General features: G+C 36.2%; 1 protein-coding gene across 1 annotated transcript; it reads right to left on the reverse strand.

Annotated features, from left to right (window-relative positions):
- Positions 1-3,964: 3,964 nt before the first annotated feature.
- On the reverse strand, positions 3,965-19,701 carry LOC112679441 (teneurin-m). Its single transcript, XM_025549232.1, has 26 exons — positions 18,859-19,701; positions 17,562-17,839; positions 16,640-16,856; positions 16,009-16,203; positions 15,721-15,930; positions 14,880-15,215; positions 14,406-14,613; positions 12,320-12,536; positions 12,073-12,249; positions 11,267-11,928; positions 10,949-11,184; positions 10,411-10,854; positions 9,584-9,764; positions 8,932-9,515; positions 8,607-8,852; positions 8,340-8,508; positions 8,085-8,262; positions 7,737-8,019; positions 7,498-7,669; positions 7,163-7,420; positions 6,860-7,088; positions 6,227-6,546; positions 5,798-6,141; positions 5,507-5,667; positions 5,153-5,428; positions 3,965-4,541 (listed from the first exon to the last, which is right to left on the reverse strand). Exons 1-26 carry the CDS (start codon positions 19,556-19,558, stop codon positions 4,083-4,085), a joined length of 7,740 nt encoding a protein of 2,579 aa, XP_025405017.1. The 5' UTR covers positions 19,559-19,701; the 3' UTR covers positions 3,965-4,082.
- Positions 19,702-21,574: the final 1,873 nt, after the last annotated feature.

Below are 21,574 nucleotides of genomic sequence, written 5' to 3' on the forward strand. Positions count from 1 at the left end.
TTTTTAACATTATCAAATGTGTCAATTATAAGTTACAGGTTTTACTGTCGTAGTGGCCGGACCAAAATAGATGTTGTTTTTATAATTGGATCCAATTAGTTGTTAATTTTTATCATAAATATTATTTGGAACCCAACTCGGTTACGCCCAATTTTATACTGTATATGAAATAATTGAGTTTCACATTTCAAGTAAACGGGTAAAAATATATAAAAATCTGTTTATTTAGTTCAATTATGTTGGTAAAGGTTTTTCAGAGTATATTTTTTATACCAAGTACAGCTGTTCTTATATTATTCGGTTGGATTAAAACGTACTGTTTTCAACCAATAGTACATTTTGCAATGATGAATACAATCGGTACGTTTTAACTATAATGTTTACAAAACGTTCTGTTGTAATTTTTCGTTAATATTAATTATTGCTATGAATTTATTTTAAAGTACATAAATTTAAATCCTTTGACATGCAATTGATGTGGAATGACATTACTATTTACTATCAGATATTCAATTTAAATTCATTGGATTAAAATAATATACATAATACATGGGTCATGGTTTATTTATTATTCATATGGATTTAAAGTATACAATAAATATTATAATATATTTCAATATAACAAACACTTTTATAATAACTTTTGTTTTTTAAACAAGTTAAATAAAATATCAAAGATGAATACTTTCAGACCAGAATGTATAAAACAAGTTAATTTTAATAATACTCGTATTAAGTCTTTAGTACTTAAATATTAAAATAAAAATAACAAATTAAATGCAATATCGAAGAGGAACTCATCTAGACTTGAATACATAAATAAAGTTAATATTTTATTAATAACATTAACATTTATGTACGTGTTTTTAATTTACTGTTAATCTACGATGAAATCGTAAAGGTGAACAAAATTTAAATAACTATTAACAATGAAATCGCAGCTGATACCTGTAGCCATTGCGTGCAAGGTTTATTTCTGGACACTCGTGGTGCACAGCTTCTGCGCGTCGTATTACTGTTCACCAGTGACCGGTTATCATCCCATTACTAATATCTTCGATTCGCAATTATGATAATGATTAGTTTTTGTAAACTAATAATGATCGTAAAATTCAAATTCACAGTTATATTCACAGTTAAATTCAAAGTTTTGCTATTCGATTGGTGGGTAGGTAATAGAAAATATTAAAAGTTCTGCCGTTATGTTAATCATTTTATCGTGTCAAGTAGTGTATTACACTGGTTCACTATATAGCTGCATGAAGTTAACTTAATTTTTGCTTTTTCAACCATCGATTGAACTCGTTTCGACATGATCGCAATAGAAAAATATAATTTGATTAAAGCTACCAAGTAGTGTCTAATAATATAATATTAGTAAACAGTTCATGAATTCAATTTCAATATATTTGTTTAGAGCATATCACAAACAATAAACGTAGTGTCAAAGATATATAAACGATTTTCTTTTTTTTTCTTTTTTATTAGTGTTGGCCGATTTTATAGTAAAAAAAAAAAAAAAAGGACCCTTGAACATATTTAAAAAAAACTTTATGACTAATTTAATCAAATGAGATAGCAAATCCAAAATTCAGCACACTGCAGATAAGTCATTATGAACAGTACGTTTTGCTTCCTTTCTATATCATTTACATTGTAAACGGAACGTTTCGCATCGATTTGGAAAACATACGTTTCGGACAAACCGATGTTATCAGCATATTTCGATCACATTTTATAACTTATGATGACGAAATATTTAGCCAACCGAAGTTTTTTCGGACTGCTTAATCTTCGATGTTTCACACCGAAGAGTAAACGGTCCGTTATGACTGGATTTATACAATGCAAACGCGATACGTTTCGGCACCGAATCGTAACGCGAACATCGGTTTTCGAACGATAAATAGTACGTTTTCACTAAAATCCGGCAATCGGTTGTGCACCTTTTTAAATTAATGTAAAATTCGATTTCGATAAGAATTCCGCGTCGTCTCGCCACAACTTTTGATTTTCGCACATAAATCGAGTACACCGGTTCCGAAAACTAACGATTGGTAAAGCAACTGTTGGATCACGTTCTGAGTCTGGCGAAACACGAAACGAAAACGGTCAACGTGAACCGCTCAACTCGATTTTTCATACGCCCTGGTCTCGCCGAGTGAATGAAAAATGCGTGGTTTAACTAATTCAATTTTATTTCAATAATAAATATCATCGTGTATTACTCCAAACTAATTCATTTATCGTCTTAAAGTATACGTATTTATAAATATATATATATATAATTTATGTACATAATAAGTCTGCATGAAAAAAAAAAAAAGTATATTTACAAGTCAACTATTACAGGCTAAGGCTAAGTAAATAACATGAAAACACTTTCACGTTCCAACTTCAGTTCTGTATAAAACACATGACTATCACTACATGTATGTTACACGATTCTCAGTTAATAATTAATAATATAAGGCCCTATAAATCTGTATTATGATAATAATAATAAATAGTGTGTTCGTTATTAACTCTTTCTCTCTTTTTTTATTTTTCAAACGTAAAGCAAATAACATAAATATTTAAAAATAAATTTTACACACAGCGACACGACACCGCAGTTATATAATATAATATTGTCCGGTCGCTGTACATTTCAACGGTTTATTAATATATCGTTAACTATCATATCTATTGAATCGGAATCAATAACCACTTGGGTCGCTAAATGTCAATAAAGCCTAACGCACCATAAACGAGTAACTGTATAATCTACTTTTTTCTTTTTCTTTTTTTTTTTTAATTGTCATGCAAGCAATTAATATTTAACATAGCCTATTAATTACAGTAGACATATGTTATTGATTATGGTAACATAACATTATAATTATAAAGTATATAAATATCATGTAATTTTAATGTAATACGTATAAATAATAAGAAAAACAAAATGATTAAACAATTGCACAAAAAAAAAAAAATCATTATAATAAAATAATAATAACAATCATCTATATTTACATTTCAGTTGACCTTATTTACAAAAAAATCTGTCCTGTTCGAATAGAAATATTATATAATAATTCATCTGTCCCAGAGATATTATATTATGTACATATTTAGCAATGTTTCGTTTAAAAATAAAAGTTTTAACAAGGTTTCAATAGAACAGGCTATTCCTGAACAATACAAGTTACATAATATTATATATTATATAATGAGGGGAGGAAAAAAAAACGGTAGTAAATTTTTATATTCATAATGAAAAACGGTACCGATTTTCGGATCCCTGAGTATACCAATACAAAAATATAAGTATATTTTCGTTCTTAAAAAAAAAAATAAAATGTATCTTTATAAATTAAGATGTAAGGAGAACGAGTGTTAAAAATTAAATGTTCGTGTTATTTACTCGCTCAGAAAATGACTAGACACTATTTTCATTGTGGAATTAAACAAAAAAAAAAAAAAAAAGAAATTAAATAAATAAAAATATAACGAATCGAATAAATTAATAAAATAAAATCACGGCCTGGGAGGTGGACATCATGAACAGACGTGTTTCGAATGGACGGAAATTGAGCGTTTCATAAAAATAAAATACGCAACAACAGATATTATAATTAAGCTTGTTCGAGGGGACAAACGGAATATACAAACGGATTTCGACGTGTATAAAAATGCAGCATTCATGATGTATGGGTAAGGATCGAATTTGTTGGTCTGGTCGTCGGGGGCAAGTATTAAAATATATGATCGTAAATCGGCGAACGATTTAAGCGAGAAAGATAAAGAAAAATAAATCAATAATAATATTAATAATAATAATAATAGGTAGTTATTGGTAATAATAATAATAATAATAATAATAATAATAATAACACGTGGAAGTATAATATATATAAAACAATGATAAAGATGATAGTAATAATAATAAATAACCGCACGTTTGATGTAGAAATAAATAATGATCATAATAATAATAATAAAAATCGTAGTAATAATAAGTATACGTTGGCACTATTATAATAATATTATTGTTGTTTTGACGGCCCCGTGGTAAGATGATGGTATTAAATACCGCCAGTTCATTCGTCTTTGGCTGCGGTCCGTTTGTAATGCGTCCGCCTGTTGCGTTTCTTCCTGTTGGGCGTCTTGTGGAACCGTATGTTGCCGGGATCGTCGGCCAACTGCGGCCGGCGGCCACTGACGTCATGCACGTCCTGGCCCTCGTAACCGTCCACGCGGCCACGGTTCACTAGCTCCTCGCGTTCCTCCGCGTTCCACTCGGCCCTGGCGCCCTTCGACCCTGCCGACACCAGCGACCGTTCTGACTCCCACGCCCGCTCAACCGCCCTCTTGTGCGCGTGCTTCAGTAGACGGTGCCGTTCCTGTTGCGGGTCCGTGCCGTACCTGATCGATATCAGCGCCTCTGGGCTCAAAAGTCGCAGCTCTTTACCGTCCGTCGTCTCGTGAGTGGTCACGTTGAACATGCCTCCCAACCGTTTCAGCTCCTCCATGTCATCATTCTGTTTTAACGCATTGTCCTAAAACCGATAATAATAATAATAATAATAATAAAAATTTACAGTCAAATGCATCGGTTCCAAACTTAGCGGGGACCGAGAATTCAGGGGATTTAGGTGTTTCAGGATCAAGTCCCAGATTTTCTTCAAAGATCGTATTTGTAACTTATTTATTTAAAAAAAAAATATTTTACCATCAAATATTAAATAATGATCTACGAATTTCTAACTAAACTATAAAATTATTTATTGGACATTGATATTTTATTTTTAATTCGTTAATATTAATATTATTTTAACATGTATCGTAGGAATAGATAAGACTTATTTTTAGTAACTTCTTATTAGTAGTTGTACTCTGGTTCTCGAGAGTCAAATCTAGCACTGGTGGCCATTAAACACGATCAACATGGGTCTTCGGACAACCGTCTGACAAGTTGTCTGTTTGGACAACCACCATGTTCGATTGTTCCTCGCCAAGACTGGTTATAAGAAGGTTTATAGCTTTACAAATAATCACTCCCTGTCCCTACGGAATACTATCAGTAGCCACACTATTATGCTACGTGACTGTCTACTACAGTTCTGGACAGACCTTTAAAACATGACTTAAATTACGATTCTAATATTACCTTGACGAAATAGAACAAGTCTTTATCGTGCTGCTCAAAATGCAAGTCTAAGAAGTACGAGCCGTTAAAAACAGACATAACGACGTCTTGTACGACACTGTTGTCACCGTCCACCACGGATATCAGCGCCAGGCCTTCGTTGCTACGGGACACCAGCACACCCTCACCGAATATGGATCGCTGGAATGCCACTCTTGGCAACAGGTTTCTCGTCTGGGTTTCCATCTTCAGCAGAGGTTCAGGAATGAATCCAAATTCACCGAACAGTGACATTTCCTAAAGGGAATACGTAACAAAAAAAAATGTATTCAAAAAATTTCGATTCATTCCGTGTTTGTAGTTTTTTTCAAATACCTTCTCGACGATGCACTGTAGTCCGGATACCACATTGAATTGAGGAGTGAGTTGAGGAGAAGATACCTTTGCACTAGGTTGGTGTAATTGATTTCTAGTGTACGACGATCCAATCATGTTACTGATATCGTAACCATAAAGTTTCAACCAACTACTCAAATCTAAAAACACGAAATACATTAAAAATAACTGGAACATTGTTTATCACGATAATATTCTATTATTATAATAGTATAACGTGAACTACAAATATTGCTGGCCACTGCAAATTACCAATATATTGAGCCATACCTGTCATGTAGTTAATGTTTTGAGAGTTGCTAGAACTGATCGGATCGTTATTTTGGAATCTATAGATAAATATGTCCGTGGGATAATTGAGTCTCGACGACAGCCGTTCCCAGTCAGGCGTGATCCATTGACCAACCGATGGGTCGTACCACTTCTTATCGAGATATATCAGCCTAGTATGCGGGTCCAAAATGCCTCCGTGGAAGTCGATCGGAATATATAAGTCCGGATGTGTGTCCTTTCTGAGCCCACCGAATGGTGTTCTCGTGATCTCCTTAACGATGTTTCCAGAGACGTCGAACACGGCTAACGGCGATCCGTTTTGGTCGGTAACAACGAAGTATCTATAACGAACAAGAAAAAAATTAATATTTACAACCATCGTATATCACATAATATTTTTATTTTTGAATGAATCTCGAAATGTACCTTTGTTCGGGTGAATCGATTGCAATTAACGTGTTGCGATCATCGTACAGATAATGGTAAGTTCTGCCTGTACTCGGATAATGTATGGCCATAACCAAATTAGGCCGTTGAGGATCAGTATACAGGAATTGTGTTACGTTTTCACCAGTATTCTTGATACCCAATAGTCGATTTTTATGGTCGTAGTAATACGAAACACTAAAACGGTCACTTTCAGTTGCATCACTGAGTAAACCCATATCGTTGTAGTTTAGGTGAGTTTCTCCTCTCTTGGATACGAAACCACGAGTGTCGTAACTATAAAGTTGAACGTCAGCCACCTACAAAATAAGCGTTATTTAGTTAAATTATTCCCGTACGCTGTGTGTACAGAGTATTAAAAAACTATTTATTTATTGCATTTAATTTATATTTATTTCATTGCAAAGTTAAACAATACAAGTAATGAAACAATTTTAACTGTTAATATATTGAAATAAAATCATAATTAACATTTTGATTAATTAGATATTAAAATTTTTATCAATTAGATTACAATCTACAACCACTGAAATGGTTCAAAAAAATAAAATAAAATAGAATATTTAAATGTGTTACTGATACATTAATATGTAAATATATTATATATATCACCTGAACCACTCTATCACCGACGTCGTAACCTAAAGTTAACTTTTGTCCATAATCCATGATCCCGATAATGTTGCCATTTTCATCGTAGATATATTTCCAGTCGCTACTACCGGTCACCTCAAACAAATGACCATCAGCGCTATAAGTCATTGTGTTCTGAATTTTTGTCCTGCCCAAAATGATCTTCTGAGATGAAATTCTGTTTCTGACATCGTATTCTAATTCCATTCTACAGAACACAGACAAACGAATTAATGAATAAGTATGACATTTTCCTTAAAATGTTTATTCAATACAACATACCTATACACGTCCATGGACTTGATGTTGGTCATTACTGATTTCAACCGACCGTGATTATCGTACTCGGATATTGAGAAAAATTGTTTAGCAGTATCGTGAATGACGGTTTTGTTGAAAGTATTTTTGTAGATCCTCAAATCACTTATGCTTTCTAGCGTCCCTAGGTTTTGATTGTACTTCAGTTTCAATTGCGAAAGCTCTTTACTACCAATAGTGACATCAATGCTAGTAACGCGTGCATTACCGTCCAATTGATACCTATATAATTAAAAATAGTATTATATTTAATATAAAATTATATAATATAGTATATAATTATGCTTCAAAACACTCACTTCAAATGAGTGTTATGCAATCCACATTTAGCGTTGAACAAATAACGTTCGTCTTTGATCATACCCAAATGATAACGAATTTCATGTTTCAACTCGAAGCCAGGTTCTACTACATTGATATTCTTCACCAGATTGGTGTTGGTTTGGTAGGTATAGTGTATGGATATAAGTCCTACGGAAATGATAAAAAACCATAAGCAAAATAAGCATAATTCAGACATAAAATTCTAAATACGTACCAGCTAATATTATTTCGATATTTCCGTGTTGATCGTACAAATAGGAAACACGACCGGATTGATGTGGATAGATTTTGGCTAAAATATTAGCGTTATCGTCATATCTCAATTCGTACGGATGTGGGCTGACCGGTGAGTGATATTGGTACTTGTAGAATCCCAACGAGGTCTGTATCGAAAATGCATGTATGTGTCCTCTAGGAGTCGTCAGTGATTGGAGAGCTCCGGATTCGTCGTATTGTAAAAGGTAATCACTTCCTCTCGGAGTTGTCACTTTCAAAGGCTGTACAAGGGAAACGAATTTATTAAACACCTGCGCACAAAAAGTTTGCATATGCTAATACTTACCAAACTGCTGAACATATCTTTGAATACGTATAACGTAGATTTACCATCAGCATAGCGAATTTCAGCTAACCGTCCGGCTCTGTCATAGCCATACATTTCTTTGAGATCGCCCCAGCGCCACACGCTAAGTCTGCTAAAACGGTCGTACGTCAATTCTACCTCCGAATAAATTTTGTTCCTGTTCAAAAGCAAATAAGCACATTTTAATAAAGTACACAGTTTAATACGAATACAACGTTTTGCCGTTTATCTTACCTAGGTCCCCATCTAAAAGGTCTTCCGGCAATGTCATAGGTGATATTCAACAACTCAATGTGTTCATCTATGAACGCTGCTACGGTTCCGCTGTCTCTGTCGAATTCGAGAGACACAATGTTTTCACCGTTGATACGTAACTTCTTTCCCACTTGAGCTACAGATTTAGCTGTAAGTTAAATATTTTCATTTTTATTAAGTATTCGTTCTTAATATTATTTATGTTTTGTCAAATTTATACTGTATTACAAAAATATATATTATTACCTTCGCCGGGCTTTAATTTTCCACCAGATTGGCCTCTTAGGTAATACCTCCATTCAAACCTGTTAGCCAATTCGGATCCGATTTCGGTTTTCAGTTTTCCCGGTACTGGATAACTTTCCACCAATACAGAATTTGCTTCCATCAACACTGCGTAGGGAACTGATTCGATAGTCACCCGGTTTCCCCATGATGTTTCCGACACAATATCACCTTCACTAGTTATTGAAGTATGCTGCTCCGAACCGCCTACGAACGACAATAAAACAATGATTTTATTAATATTATGAACTGCAAGAAAATAAAATATTTAAAAACTTTAGTTTACCTAATTTAGTTTCCACAGATGTGCCTTTGATCAGCATGGTAGTTGGTTGACTGTCGTCATTATACACCATTACAGTGGCTCCTTTTACACTCAGATCAAATGCCAACCGAATAAGTTTTCCAGTGGGTGTTACAGCACCGGTTAGTCGTCCAAAGTCATCATAAGTGTAAACATATCCTCTTCCTGCAGAGTCCAACTTCGACCGTAGTAAACCGGAGGGGCCATAGTAGTCAAACGTTATATTGTAGTTGTCAGGAGTGTTGACCTCGCTCAAAAGTTTCATGCGAGACATGCGCAATCGGCATTTTTGGCCTTTGGTGTTCTCGATCGAGTTGACTTGTTGTGCGTGATCCCTTAACAGGAACACTTTGTTACCAGCTGCATCGGTAACAGAACTGAGTTTTCCACTGCTGGTGAATTGGTTGTACGTAAACTGGTAGCTAGTCTCTCCGGTAAGAATATTACGGGTTGTGATATGTTGACCGAAACGGTTGAAAACGTACAACTCTTGGGTGGTCGGTGAGTATACTTCGTATTCGCGGGTGGCTGTTGCTTCTGGGGATCTCGACATGATCGATCTTATTCTAAAATGATACACAAGTCATTATGTATGGGTTTGAAAAATAAGAATAACATTTTTTTTAAATCATACCTATAATTTGCTTGATCAGCCACGTGAACCACTCCATCGGGGGATACAGTGATCGACGAAATTGTATTAAACTTAGCGGTTGCTGCCAAATAATGATCTTCTTCGTAGCAATCACAGCCGCGATCCAAACAATTACATTTCGACTCAGTACCGGCGAAACGAGAAATTTTGCCTTCGGTACCTAAAATATTCATATAAATATATTACTAGGATATTTTGAGGCTTCGTATTTTATCGTTTTAGTAAATTATATAATATTTAATAAATAAAAAAAAAAAATTGATTTTTGCATGAAAAATTTGGAACAATGATTGTTAAAAACATATTTAGTACAAAAACTTTTCATTTAACTTCAATAGCTATGATTTTTATATTAAACGCTATATTATAAGGAAACTGTAATGATATTTTGTCAATGATGATTAATTTTATGTTATGAATATGTCCATCGGAGGAAAATATGAAATAAACCAGAGTATAGTGAGAACGTTGATAAATAATAATAGCTTTTTGTGATTAGATATCCCAAATGTATCTCATGTTAATTCTATATAGATTAAAGGATAACTATTCCCAGACCCATTAGGATACACGATCAGAATTTAAAAATAAGTAAACCCTATTCATTTTTATTTATTTTATTTATAGCATCTCCTCCTATCACAAGCAATAACCGTTTCCGATATATAAACATATAATATTGCACAGTGGTAGATAATATTACGACTATGAAATTTACCCGGTCGTGTATAAACATGATCATAAAATAATATGACTTTTTTGTTAACGGAAGTGCTATCGACAAATACTAAATGTTGAATACTTACTTATCACTCTGATCCTATTCGTTCTCTGCGAATCCGATTCCGCAACGTACATGTTACCGTTCGGAGCAAACGCAATGCTCTGAGGCATGACCAACGCGGTCTGCACGGCTAATTCTTGGTCCGTGTTCAGACCGGTACGCGCAGCTGGAGGGCAGTGCATCGGGCGGCCAGCGATGACTTTCAACCGGTTGTCCGTGGTCAACTTCAACACCATGTGGTCGTCGATGATGTGCAACGTGTTGTCCAAGGGATTGATGCTCAGATCGGTGGGCCATCTCAGATGCACTTCGCCGGTGTTCAGCGTCCCGTCGCAGGGTATGGGTTTCCAGTGCGATTTGTGTGTATGGCTACCGATGAGCGTGGACACCAAACCGTCTTTGTCCACCATTCGAATGTTCGTCCCATCGGCAAAGTAAAGAATGTTGTCCGAAGATATAGCGACACCTACGACAATAAAAACGCCCACGCAATAAATGATTGTTCGATGGTCGGTAAAAAGATTTAAATGCGCATAACTATACAATATAACGTAGCATACCTTTGGGGTAAGCGAGTTTCGCGTCTCTAGCCAACGCTCCATCGCCGCAGTGTGCTTCGTCACCGGGCAAGCAACGTTCGCCGGATCCAACGGCGGGTTCCCAGTTGTGATCAGGATCGGAAAAATTGTTCGGGTTTTTTACTTTTAAAATTTGATGACTTTCCGGATCAGAAATGTATAAAGAACCATCCAGCGGGCTGACGGCGATGTGATAGCGATACGACACCCTCGTAACACTGTAAATATAATTATTATTAATGTTATTTTTATTATTATTTTTACTATATTTATAAAATAGACGGAATGCTAAATGCTTACTTCAATCGGACCACAGTTTTAACAGTGCCGTCGGTCATTATACGTCGGATCAGATTAAAATCTCCGACGTATATGGAACCGTCCGGAGCGGAAGCTAACGCTACCGGAGCCAATAGTCTCTGTTTTAATCCATTATCGCCGTCGCAGTCTACGCAATCTAATGGTCTTTGATGTCCATCACCCATGGTAGTCAATATTATCCGAGGCTTTTGTTTCAAATAAATGTTCGAACCGTCGCCTTTCTGTAGTATACCTTCGTGGAAGTTGTAACGGTGGTGAATATCCAGATTCCACGAGCCCACTTCGGATATACTCATATCGTTTCCGCTTAGTTTGGTCGTTTGAACGTCCCAAACAATACTTCGGCAATCTGTGTACTCATATCCAACTTTGACCAATGCCGTCGTTACGCCATAAACGTTCTGCCGGTACACATTGAGCCGATTCCAAGCGTACGTGTACTTAATGACCGGATCGGCTTCGAACGTCTTTTCGAACAGTATTCCTTCTATAGTGATTCTCAAGTGAATCAACTTCAAAGTGGATGGAATCGTGTCGGGCGTGAGCTGAAGTTGTATAGTAGACAAATATCCAGCTGATCTGGAGCTGTGGTAAACCAAATTTAATCCTGTGCCCGGAATTTGAAAACTTTCTTGTACAACCTAATCGAAAGAATATATTTAACCAATCGAATACAAACGTTTGTGAGCACATGTATAATAATAACATTGTATAATGTACGGCATAAGAAAATTGCATACACGGCGTTTTTATAAAAAAAATTATATCATCGTAATATTATTAACCTGTGACTCGGCCAAAACAGCACTTTTATCAGACCACGACCCTTGGAAGCCGTGTTTCCAAGACGCTAATACCACAGGTTTCATTAGGTCATAATCGTGTGCCTTGCAAGCCTGGCCGCTGAGCTGAACTCCTTTGTCTTCAGTTAACGACATCACTATTGTCTCGATAATGACAATCTACCGATCCATAATGTGAACGCAAAGTTAGAGAAATCATTATTGTATTTGTAATATTATGCAAACAAACCTCATTCCAAGGTACGTTCACGATTTGCGTCTGTGCCTTAAAGGGACTACGGCCGAACTGTAAAGTCACAGCGCCTCCTCCGTTTACCAATAAATCAAACCAGCCATCTTCACGGGTTAACGTGAATCCCTCTGGTGCGATGTTCGTGCTAACCCGAACACCCATTAATCCCATTCCAGTGGACGTAACAACTCGACCACGAATAACTGCCGATCGGCTAAAGAAAATATATATTTTGTTTAACACTCAAATATTCTATTGAAATTTAATATAATAGAAATCAAAAAATAATCTAATTTACTGTTGTTAACGTGCTTTGCGTAAAAGTATTTAAACAATAATAATAATATCCGACTATGTGAAAGGAAACTGTTTAAGGATATTATTACGTTACGATATTTTTTATTTAAAACTGAAATACAATATAATTATTAATTTTTACTTAACTTCTCAAGAGTCAATTCTATACAGTTTAAAATTTAATTAACACAAAATTATATTATTTAACTTTATTTCCTTTGAATGATTATATTATATCTTACGACTAAATATCAAGTGATATAATTTGTGTTACGTCTCTAATAGTTTCCATTTAACGGAGTGAAACACAAAATGTCACAATTTATTAAAACAACACAAACATATACGGCTACAAATGAAGAATAAAGCTTTGACGAGTACACAATACAAAGGGGGTTTGAGGATAAAAGCGTAAGGTCATGCATGCAAAAGCTTATTTTATGCCTAGTCCAATGGTGATGTATATTCAATCAAACACATCATATAATTGAAGTCCTATTTTTTTTTAAAATTTTTTATTTATGTTTACGCAGGTTTTTATTTGTTGGAAAAGTACTTGAAAAAGTATTATTCGTATAATTAATATAAATTAGAAGTTTTATATTATAATTTTTATTTTTTTTTTGTGTTTAAAACGCTAATTTATGCTAAGCGAAATATATAAGAGAAGATGTATATATGAATGTAAAACACCCGTAAATAAATAGTGGGAATTATTTCCCTTCAAAAATAATACAAAAACAAAATCCATTCTGGGCAAACTATGGCCATTTCTTACCTCGTGTTGAAGTGACTCCAGAAAATGCTGGAAACAAGATAATATTCGAAAGAAAGCGTTAGGCTTTATTTAAAAATAAAAATAAATACATATATATATATATATATAATGTATAAAATATATTTTTATTCAAATGGTTTTATTTTTTTTTTTTTTTTTTTTTGCAAACGTTAATGAAAATATATGAATCCATATGTACATATATATGTATATGTACATATATACATATATATGTATGTAATATTAGTATATAAGTACACATTAAGCAAAGGTACACATTAAGCTGCTTGGTAGTCGTTAAATTTTTATGTTAAATGCAAACATTACTTCTCAACATTTTAATATTGTACGTAATCACAAGAAATGAAAAAATAAACACAAGTGGAAAAAAATTACGTAAAAAAATGCGTAAGCATAATATTATTATACGTTTACGTTAAGTGCTTGAGATTGATTTTTATGTGTTGCTGGTTACAATATTTATGTACATATATATGAAATTAAAACGTATGTACGTATGTGTGTGTGTGTGTATGTGTGTGTGTGTGTTGAGAAGTGATGCTAATAACATTTAATCGATATAGAGATTGGAACGATTAGGAAAGGATATTTTCACATGGGCACAACGCAGTTTCAATAGAAAGATTCAAGACAGAAAACATTGAAGGTAACAACACCATACACAATGAACACAGTCGCTTAAGAATTTCAACTTATAAAATATACATCGTAATGTGTGTGTGTGTTAATCATTTTCCCTGGCATTCCGACGTCCTCCGGACGAGATATGATCGAAAACACATTTCGCCAGAGAACAGCGGAATCAAAACGGTCGAACGCTACAGCTATATTAGTAGTAGCATTAGTAGTGGTCTTATGTAAATATATTTATATATTTCACATCGTTTTCGTGTACCTCGAGACGCGAAATACGTACGAGACGATAGAACGAGAAAAAAAAAATGATTAAAAAAAAAAAAAAACAAAACGAGAATTCAAAAATATTACCTTTCGTTGAACGTGTCGGGCCTAACGTAGTTCTGTAGACTGCCCTCTTCGATCAGGAACTTGGTGCGTTCGAAAAACGACGCGGTGATCGCCGGCGGCTGTTTGCGCAACAATATGTCGATGGGCTTCGGTGACGACACGCAGTGCTGACTGCTGCGACACATATGGTTCAGACAGCATTCCGGGTCCTCGCAGTCCATCAGACCATCTAAGTAAATACACACACACACACACACACACACAAAGGTTATGCGCGTTTTTCATCACATAAAGAAAATTCATTGCGGTTATTATATTAATATATGTTATCGTTGCTCTCGGCGTTTCGTTTTCGAAAACCGTTTTTCCGCGATCCGAATGCACGATGTTTATCGCTGCTGATCCATCGTCATCAAACAATCGGTCTATCCGTTAGGTCTGTCGATCTCCCCCTTCCACCACCCCGTGAAAAATCCGTTCGTCATCGGTGCTCACCTTTATCGTTGTCAACGTTGTCGTTGCAGTCGCGTTCCAGCTGGGTGTTGCAGTCCAAACCGTCCCATCCATCGGAGCATTTGCACTGCCACACGTTGTCGCCGTTCACCCGGCACTGCCCGTGACTCGAACAGCTGTTTGGACAGCCCTCCAGCGTGCAGTGTTTGCCGTTCCAGCCGGTCACGCACAGGCACGTGCCGTTCTTGCACTGGCCGTGCTCGTTGCACCGATCGTCGCACAGCTTCGTGTTGCAGTTCTGACCCGACCAGCCGGCGTGGCAGACGCAAGTGTCGCCTACGCAATGGCCGTGCGCGCCGCAGTCCAAATCGCAGAGCTCTGCGAAACGAAACACGACGGTTAGTTACGCGTTTGATTTAAACACCCTCTGGCACCAACCGATTTCCTACGATTCTATGCCCAACCGACGTGTAACTCGATGTTATTTTCGCATTAAAAAACACTGTTTTCGTATTCACCAGTAAAACATAAATTATCGCGTTAAAGTTATTATACAGTAAAATGTTTAATAGCACAATGTTCAACTTTTATAGGAGTGCTAGGAAGAAACTGATCGCTTTAATAAATCGTTTTTTTCCACTCCGTTTATGTGGACGAAAAAAAAATTTCCGTTTGAATGTTATCCCTCCCCAGAAATGTATTCAATCCCTCCCCACATGCGGAGAAACACTGGTATTACATCAACATTTTATTCCAAGGGGACCGAAAAGTTTCCGATGGTTAGTAACAATTTTTGCATCCGTAGTTCTACGTCACTATCCCACGCTCACGATGCACGTGGCAGGAATATAGGAATTATAGGGGTGAGATGAGAAATAGATACCTTTGGAACAATCTTCGCCAGACCATATAGGTTCACACTGACACGTCTGCATTTCGAGATCGAACGTCCCATGACCCGAACAATCGGGAAGACACTGCAGGGCGTCCTTATCCATTTCGTCGCAGTTCGTGCCTTTCCACCCCTTTTTGCATATGCAAGTACCCTCAACGCAAACTCCGTGGCCACTACAATTTGGGTTCGGACAGTCCACTGAAAAAAATATACATGATGTTATTATTTTCCGCAGAGCTCAACTCCCACCGTTTATAATATTATTATGTATTTTACCTTCTGAACAGAATTTCCCCTTAAAACCTAGCGCGCAAATGCATTTTCCGTTCGTACAATAACCGTGGCCGTTGCAATCGGGCACCTCGCATTCATCGTGTCTCAGGTTGCACTCTTTGCCCTTCCATCCGGGATTGCACTGGCACTCGCCGTTAATGTACTCGCCTCTTTGACTGCACAACACGGGGCATACGCCTATGAGTAGAAATTAAAAAAATAAATTAATACCAGTTAAAAGTTATCGGACCTGCAAGGGCAGATGTTTTAAAGCGAATTATCTCGTGTTTTGACATTTTTGCATGCAGTTATAAAATCACACCCAAAATTATATGCCACCAAAATATTATATATTAGTATTATCGTGTGAGAATCGGCAATCATTCTCGACATGGACCATTATGATTTTAAGTTATTATATGCAATGTGTGAAAAAACGACAAATCAATATAAAATATCAAACATAAATGTTAAAAAAAAAAACAAAAAACACTTAATATAATAACAAAACAAAAAAATCACAAAGGATCAAAAAAAAAAAAATCCAATTTTAAGGTATAAGGCTTCTAAAAAAATAAACATGAAATACATAAAAATAAATTGAATAACTAACTACGATTAAGTCAATACTTACTATCGCTGCAATCGTCACCGCTAAACCCAGGGTTACACTGACAGTGACCTAACATGCATTCTCCTTTGCCACTACATCCATTAGGACAGCTCACTGTCATGTCTTGCGATACAGAAGCAGAAAATGTAACCATTGTTAGATCCCCATCATCGTTGTACATCGATACGAACCAATGACCTGGTTCCAAATAGTGTGTAACTTCTTTTTTAATGATCGGCTGAAACACGGAGATAACTTGTATTATTTTTATGGTTATACCAATGTGAATGAGTGTTATATAGATTATTGAAGCGATTCGTTTGATTACAAATATTTCGTAAGTACGACATTGATTTATATGCGCACCGTCCACGATAGCGATTTCGGTCCATTCAATGTACGAGTAATAATATGATAGCCGTGTTCGGTGAACCATCATTACTAAACAAAATGCGCTGTAATCGGTACGGAGAATTTAATTTTTACATGAAATATCCCTTTACGTGAAGTGCTCGAATATTTTGTTCGTGTGGATAAATAAACAGAAATAGACGAATATATTCGACGAACAATACGGTTAAATTTACGCACCAATGACACAATGCGTGTGACTAAAACGAATGTATCCACGTTATTAATTCTAATTAAACATCAGACGAGAACGACGAAAGTTATTTAACGAAAAAAATAACGATAATCGTGTCTTAGTATCTCCACGTTTCAGAGTTGTATACGCATTATATGTATATTTGTCTCGCGTAGACAATATTTTAAACGAACGGATAAATAACTTATCGCGACATTTTACAATCTATACAATACTGATAGAACATTGGAACAGTTCCAATTCCAAAAAAAAAAAAAAAAAACTGATTGACCCATCTAAAACCAATTACACACCAACGGTATTGTATTATTATTATGCGAGAAGTCGGAAACTCACGTGTGCGGATCGAGTTTGTCGTGATTTGAAGCCGTTGAGCAACTCCAATATTTCGTACTGGGTGTGCGTGGGCAATGCGTTCCTGCGACCGTACACGGCAATGCTGGCACCTCTCGGGAAGTCGTAATCGAACCGGACGTAGGCGGCCCGTGAATGATAGAACTGGACATTCCAGTAGCCGAATGCCGGTATTTCTCCATCCACTTTGTCACCGAGTGTTATCTGGGCAAATGTCGTACCATCGGGTGGTGCCGTCCTCACCGGGAACAATTTTGACCCTGCATCGTCGGGGGGCAAAAATGGTAATATGAACGAAAAGAAATAAATATGAATGAAAATAAAATAAAATATTATATAGAGTTCGCAGTGGCAGTGAAAACATATCGAAGAAGCTAATTGTATTTCTGTTTGGGTAAATGAATTAATTTCTATCATCAACCGGAAAATTTAATTGAATATCGTACTTATATACGTGAACTCGACTCTGATAATTGACCAATTTAGTTAATTATAGACAATTTGGCCCAGTGCATTGCGACATCAATAGAATGTATCAAACTGTGTGCGTTTTATTTTAATTGTGTTTGCCGTGTTGCGGAAACATTTCAAAATTACATTATAGTCAAATATTCAGCTCGCGCGAGTTTTAAATGAGTTGTTATTCAATTAAATTGTTTTCTAGTGAAACGTCTTATAAATTAATATTTCATCGATTTGCATAGGCAATATACTTATACGTATTGCTGAATAATCTGATATTTACTCGGAATAAAAAAATTATATACGAAATATTGAGATTTCAAGAAAAATTTAATAAAAGTTTCAGAAAGAAAATAAAATAAAACTAATAAAACTCAAACTTAGAAGAAACATCAGTGCAATATTATTACCATAGACTACATAGAATACATAATATATCATAATAGTCATAAGAATCATTTTTATTATATACTGTAGTGCTGTTAGATAACGATGCATATAGCATAATTAAACGAGAAAATATTAATAATACAACATAGTAAAAATCATCTAAACTACTGAAAAGGAAAAAACCAAGTCTAAATACCACAACCAAAACCAAGATCATATATTTAATTTATAATAATTAAGAAAAATAAAACCATTTCAATCACCACGCATTCGTTAATAATTAGTTCAAATTACTATTAAAAAAAAAAGGCAAATACATAAGATTCAAACTACGAAACGATTATTTGGGAAGCAAATATTGGTCGTTGGCAGTTGTCTTCTTCGCTGTTGCCGCGTCCTGAAATACAAAACGGGTACAGTAACTTGCCTGGTTCACAAAACAGCAAAACGGGAGGAGGGCACGTCAAAACCTCAGTGGTTTCTGGTTGTTCTGACGACGACGAGTACGTGTTCCAAACCGTGGTGAACGAGTCGTTATAACCGATTTCGGTGGACGTCAGTGGTGTTGAAGGTGACGACGTGGAAAAGTCCGCCGTGATCTGGTCGTCGTCATCGAGACACGGGCAATAACACTCGCATTCCGTGCCGCCCATCGGAAAAGGTGCCGCCGGCTGCGGACGATTTACCACCGTCCTTGCGGGTTCTACAGGACCGACCAATTCGGGCTCTACGGGTTGCTGCACGGCGTTGGGCAGCGACAAGGATACCGTGTACACGGGGCTGCCGATCGAGTCGTCCGACGCTATTGTCAGATTGACCCGGATACGGTTTTCCGAATCCAACGGCACGATGTCCACGGTCTCGTTGACATGACCTCTACCCCCGTCGGCGGCCGCGGCGCCTTCTAAATCGTCCTTCCGGTAAACGATCACGTCGGACGTGTGCCGCTTCCGGTGCCTTTTCGTCGGAGGCTGTTGCCGCCGGTGTTTCGTTCCCGGCGACTTCAACGCTAATATGGCGTCGTACATTTGTTGGGGCAAAGCCTTATTATTGTTATTACGGTTCATGCGTGCATTAATAAGCGTTTGGTCGGAGGGAAAACCATTTACTACCGGTTTAGCATGCATTAATAAGTCGGCGTCATCACTACCATCACCAACATCGGCGTTAGGTCCATCACGGTCATCAACCCCGCCACCGTCGAGCAAGCTCGGTTGTTTCAAACTACGTTTACTACGACGTGCACGGGATGCGTCAGCGGGTTCGCCCCACCTACCTGTGTTTTCCGACGATTTACTGTGGTTCTGCGATTTCGGAGTCGCCAGCGAGTCACTGACGCCGCCATTCTCGTCGACCAGTACTGAGCACGATGCAGGACCTTGGTACGACAACCGCAAAAGGTTCGATGCTACAAAACAAAGTTAAGTTTATCATATTAGATAATATCGATTTGCAGCCGTCCCAGTTTATTGCCATTCGTAAAACGCGTATGGTTGATACCCGTGTACGCTTATCGATGTAATCGTGTGTTTTGTATACTTACTCGCAGTGAAAGTCAACGCGACGGCCATCAATAAGCAAACGATTATTAATACTATGGACGTACACTTCCACGAACATCGGGAAGCGAAACCCTTTTGGAACTGGAACCGGGATGCGGATGAAAAGTGATGAGAAGATGTTGGTCGTCTCAGATTATTTCTGACCGGTAATACCGGCATACCAACGCCATAACTTAAAGAGCACCTGAAAAAAAAAAAAACATGAATCACAATTAAACATGAATAATACTACCCTAGGCTACAGACAGTAGCGATTAGGTCAATCGTAACAAAAAAGTAATAGCAATTATAGTAAAATATTTTATTTTACATAAATCCTATAATTATTACTGTACAAAACAGGTATGGTAATTTTGATAGTGGCAATGACAATCAGTTATGAACCTAAATCGATTATAAACGTAAACAGTAAAAACGTCAATAAGTCTGACGCATGTGTAAACGATGAGAGTGTTTTCTACAACAATAATCTTTTTGTACGCAGATCGAGGGTTAAAAAAATCATGTGGTCAACAGAGCCCGCTTTGTATTTAATAGTAACGTGCGGGCGTTTACATTTGCCAGTTAAAATTCGTTTTTAAAAACGATTTCCAGAGCAAACCCTATTAAGTAATTCCAACGATATCAAATATAATAATAATAACTCCTTTCATTGTGACTGATTTATGTTTTTGAACCCTCTCCGGGAATAAGAAAAAAACTCATATAAGGGGTACTCTAGCCTGATTTTTGACACGTGTTTACGCGTAGGTAAGAATCAAACACATCTATCAAAATCAAGATATCAAAAAAAGATTAAAGTAAATAATACTGGTCCATATTTAACTATTCAAATAATTTTATATCATGAAGTTTTTATTTCATACAAAAACAGTTAAATGTTATAAACCAACCTTTCCGATGATTTATGAATATCAGTCTTAGAAGGGCTACTGCATGATGACGTATTTTTGTAGTCCAACACACTCTTCGTCATATCTGTAACAAAACCAAACATAATATAATAATATTTGACTAATTAATTATTACGTTATCGTAGTTTCGTGATTATTGTTAAATATCCCACTTTTTGATACAGAAAAATGAAAAGAAAAACTCTAATTTAATACTACACAATGTTTTCTCGGTACTATATAATCAGTATGAAATCACCGCGTCTCCCTGTCCACTTGAGAAAGTGTTAACTCAGCTGTATGATTTTAAAAGAAGAATTTTCCAGATGCATTATTAACGGTTCGGCGTATTTTCCGACGACGCGACAGTGTTCGGAATAATAATTGAGAGCCCTCCAAGTTTTCTTCAAACCATCTTTTATCGTTATTGTTTGCTAATGGCGTTTCTTTTCTTTTCTCGCAGACGATATCGTTAAATATTTTTAGTTAAGTAGAAGTGAAATAAAAAAATAAAAAATAAAACGAAAAAATCCTTATTATTATAAATATTTTAACGATGGTCCTTACCCGGTTGTATGTAAACCGATCCGGAAGCAGTTCTTATAACACAATTGGACGGTTCAAAGTCTAAGTCCATCGGGTGCTGGTGATCTCCCGCAAGATGTACCATTGTGCCGGCATTAGATCC

This window comes from Sipha flava, unplaced genomic scaffold (assembly GCF_003268045.1).
Source record: "Sipha flava isolate LNK unplaced genomic scaffold, YSA_version1 146_pilon_pilon, whole genome shotgun sequence".
NCBI classification, from domain to species: domain Eukaryota; kingdom Metazoa; phylum Arthropoda; class Insecta; order Hemiptera; family Aphididae; genus Sipha; species Sipha flava.

What these genes read in the sequence shown, in the direction of transcription:
- LOC112679441 (XM_025549232.1), bottom strand. Translation starts at nt 19,558, where the DNA reads ATGCATGCTAAACCGGTAGTAAATGGTTTTCCCTCCGACCAAACGCTT. An exon ending in CGGTGACGATTGCAGCGATA is followed by an intron (nt 16,204 to 16,639) that starts GTAAGTATTGAC and finishes TTCTACTCATAG; the next exon opens with GCGTATGCCCCGTGTTGTGC. An exon ending in TGGCGAAGATTGTTCCAAAG is followed by an intron (nt 15,216 to 15,720) that starts GTATCTATTTCT and finishes TTCGTTTCGCAG; the next exon opens with AGCTCTGCGATTTGGACTGC.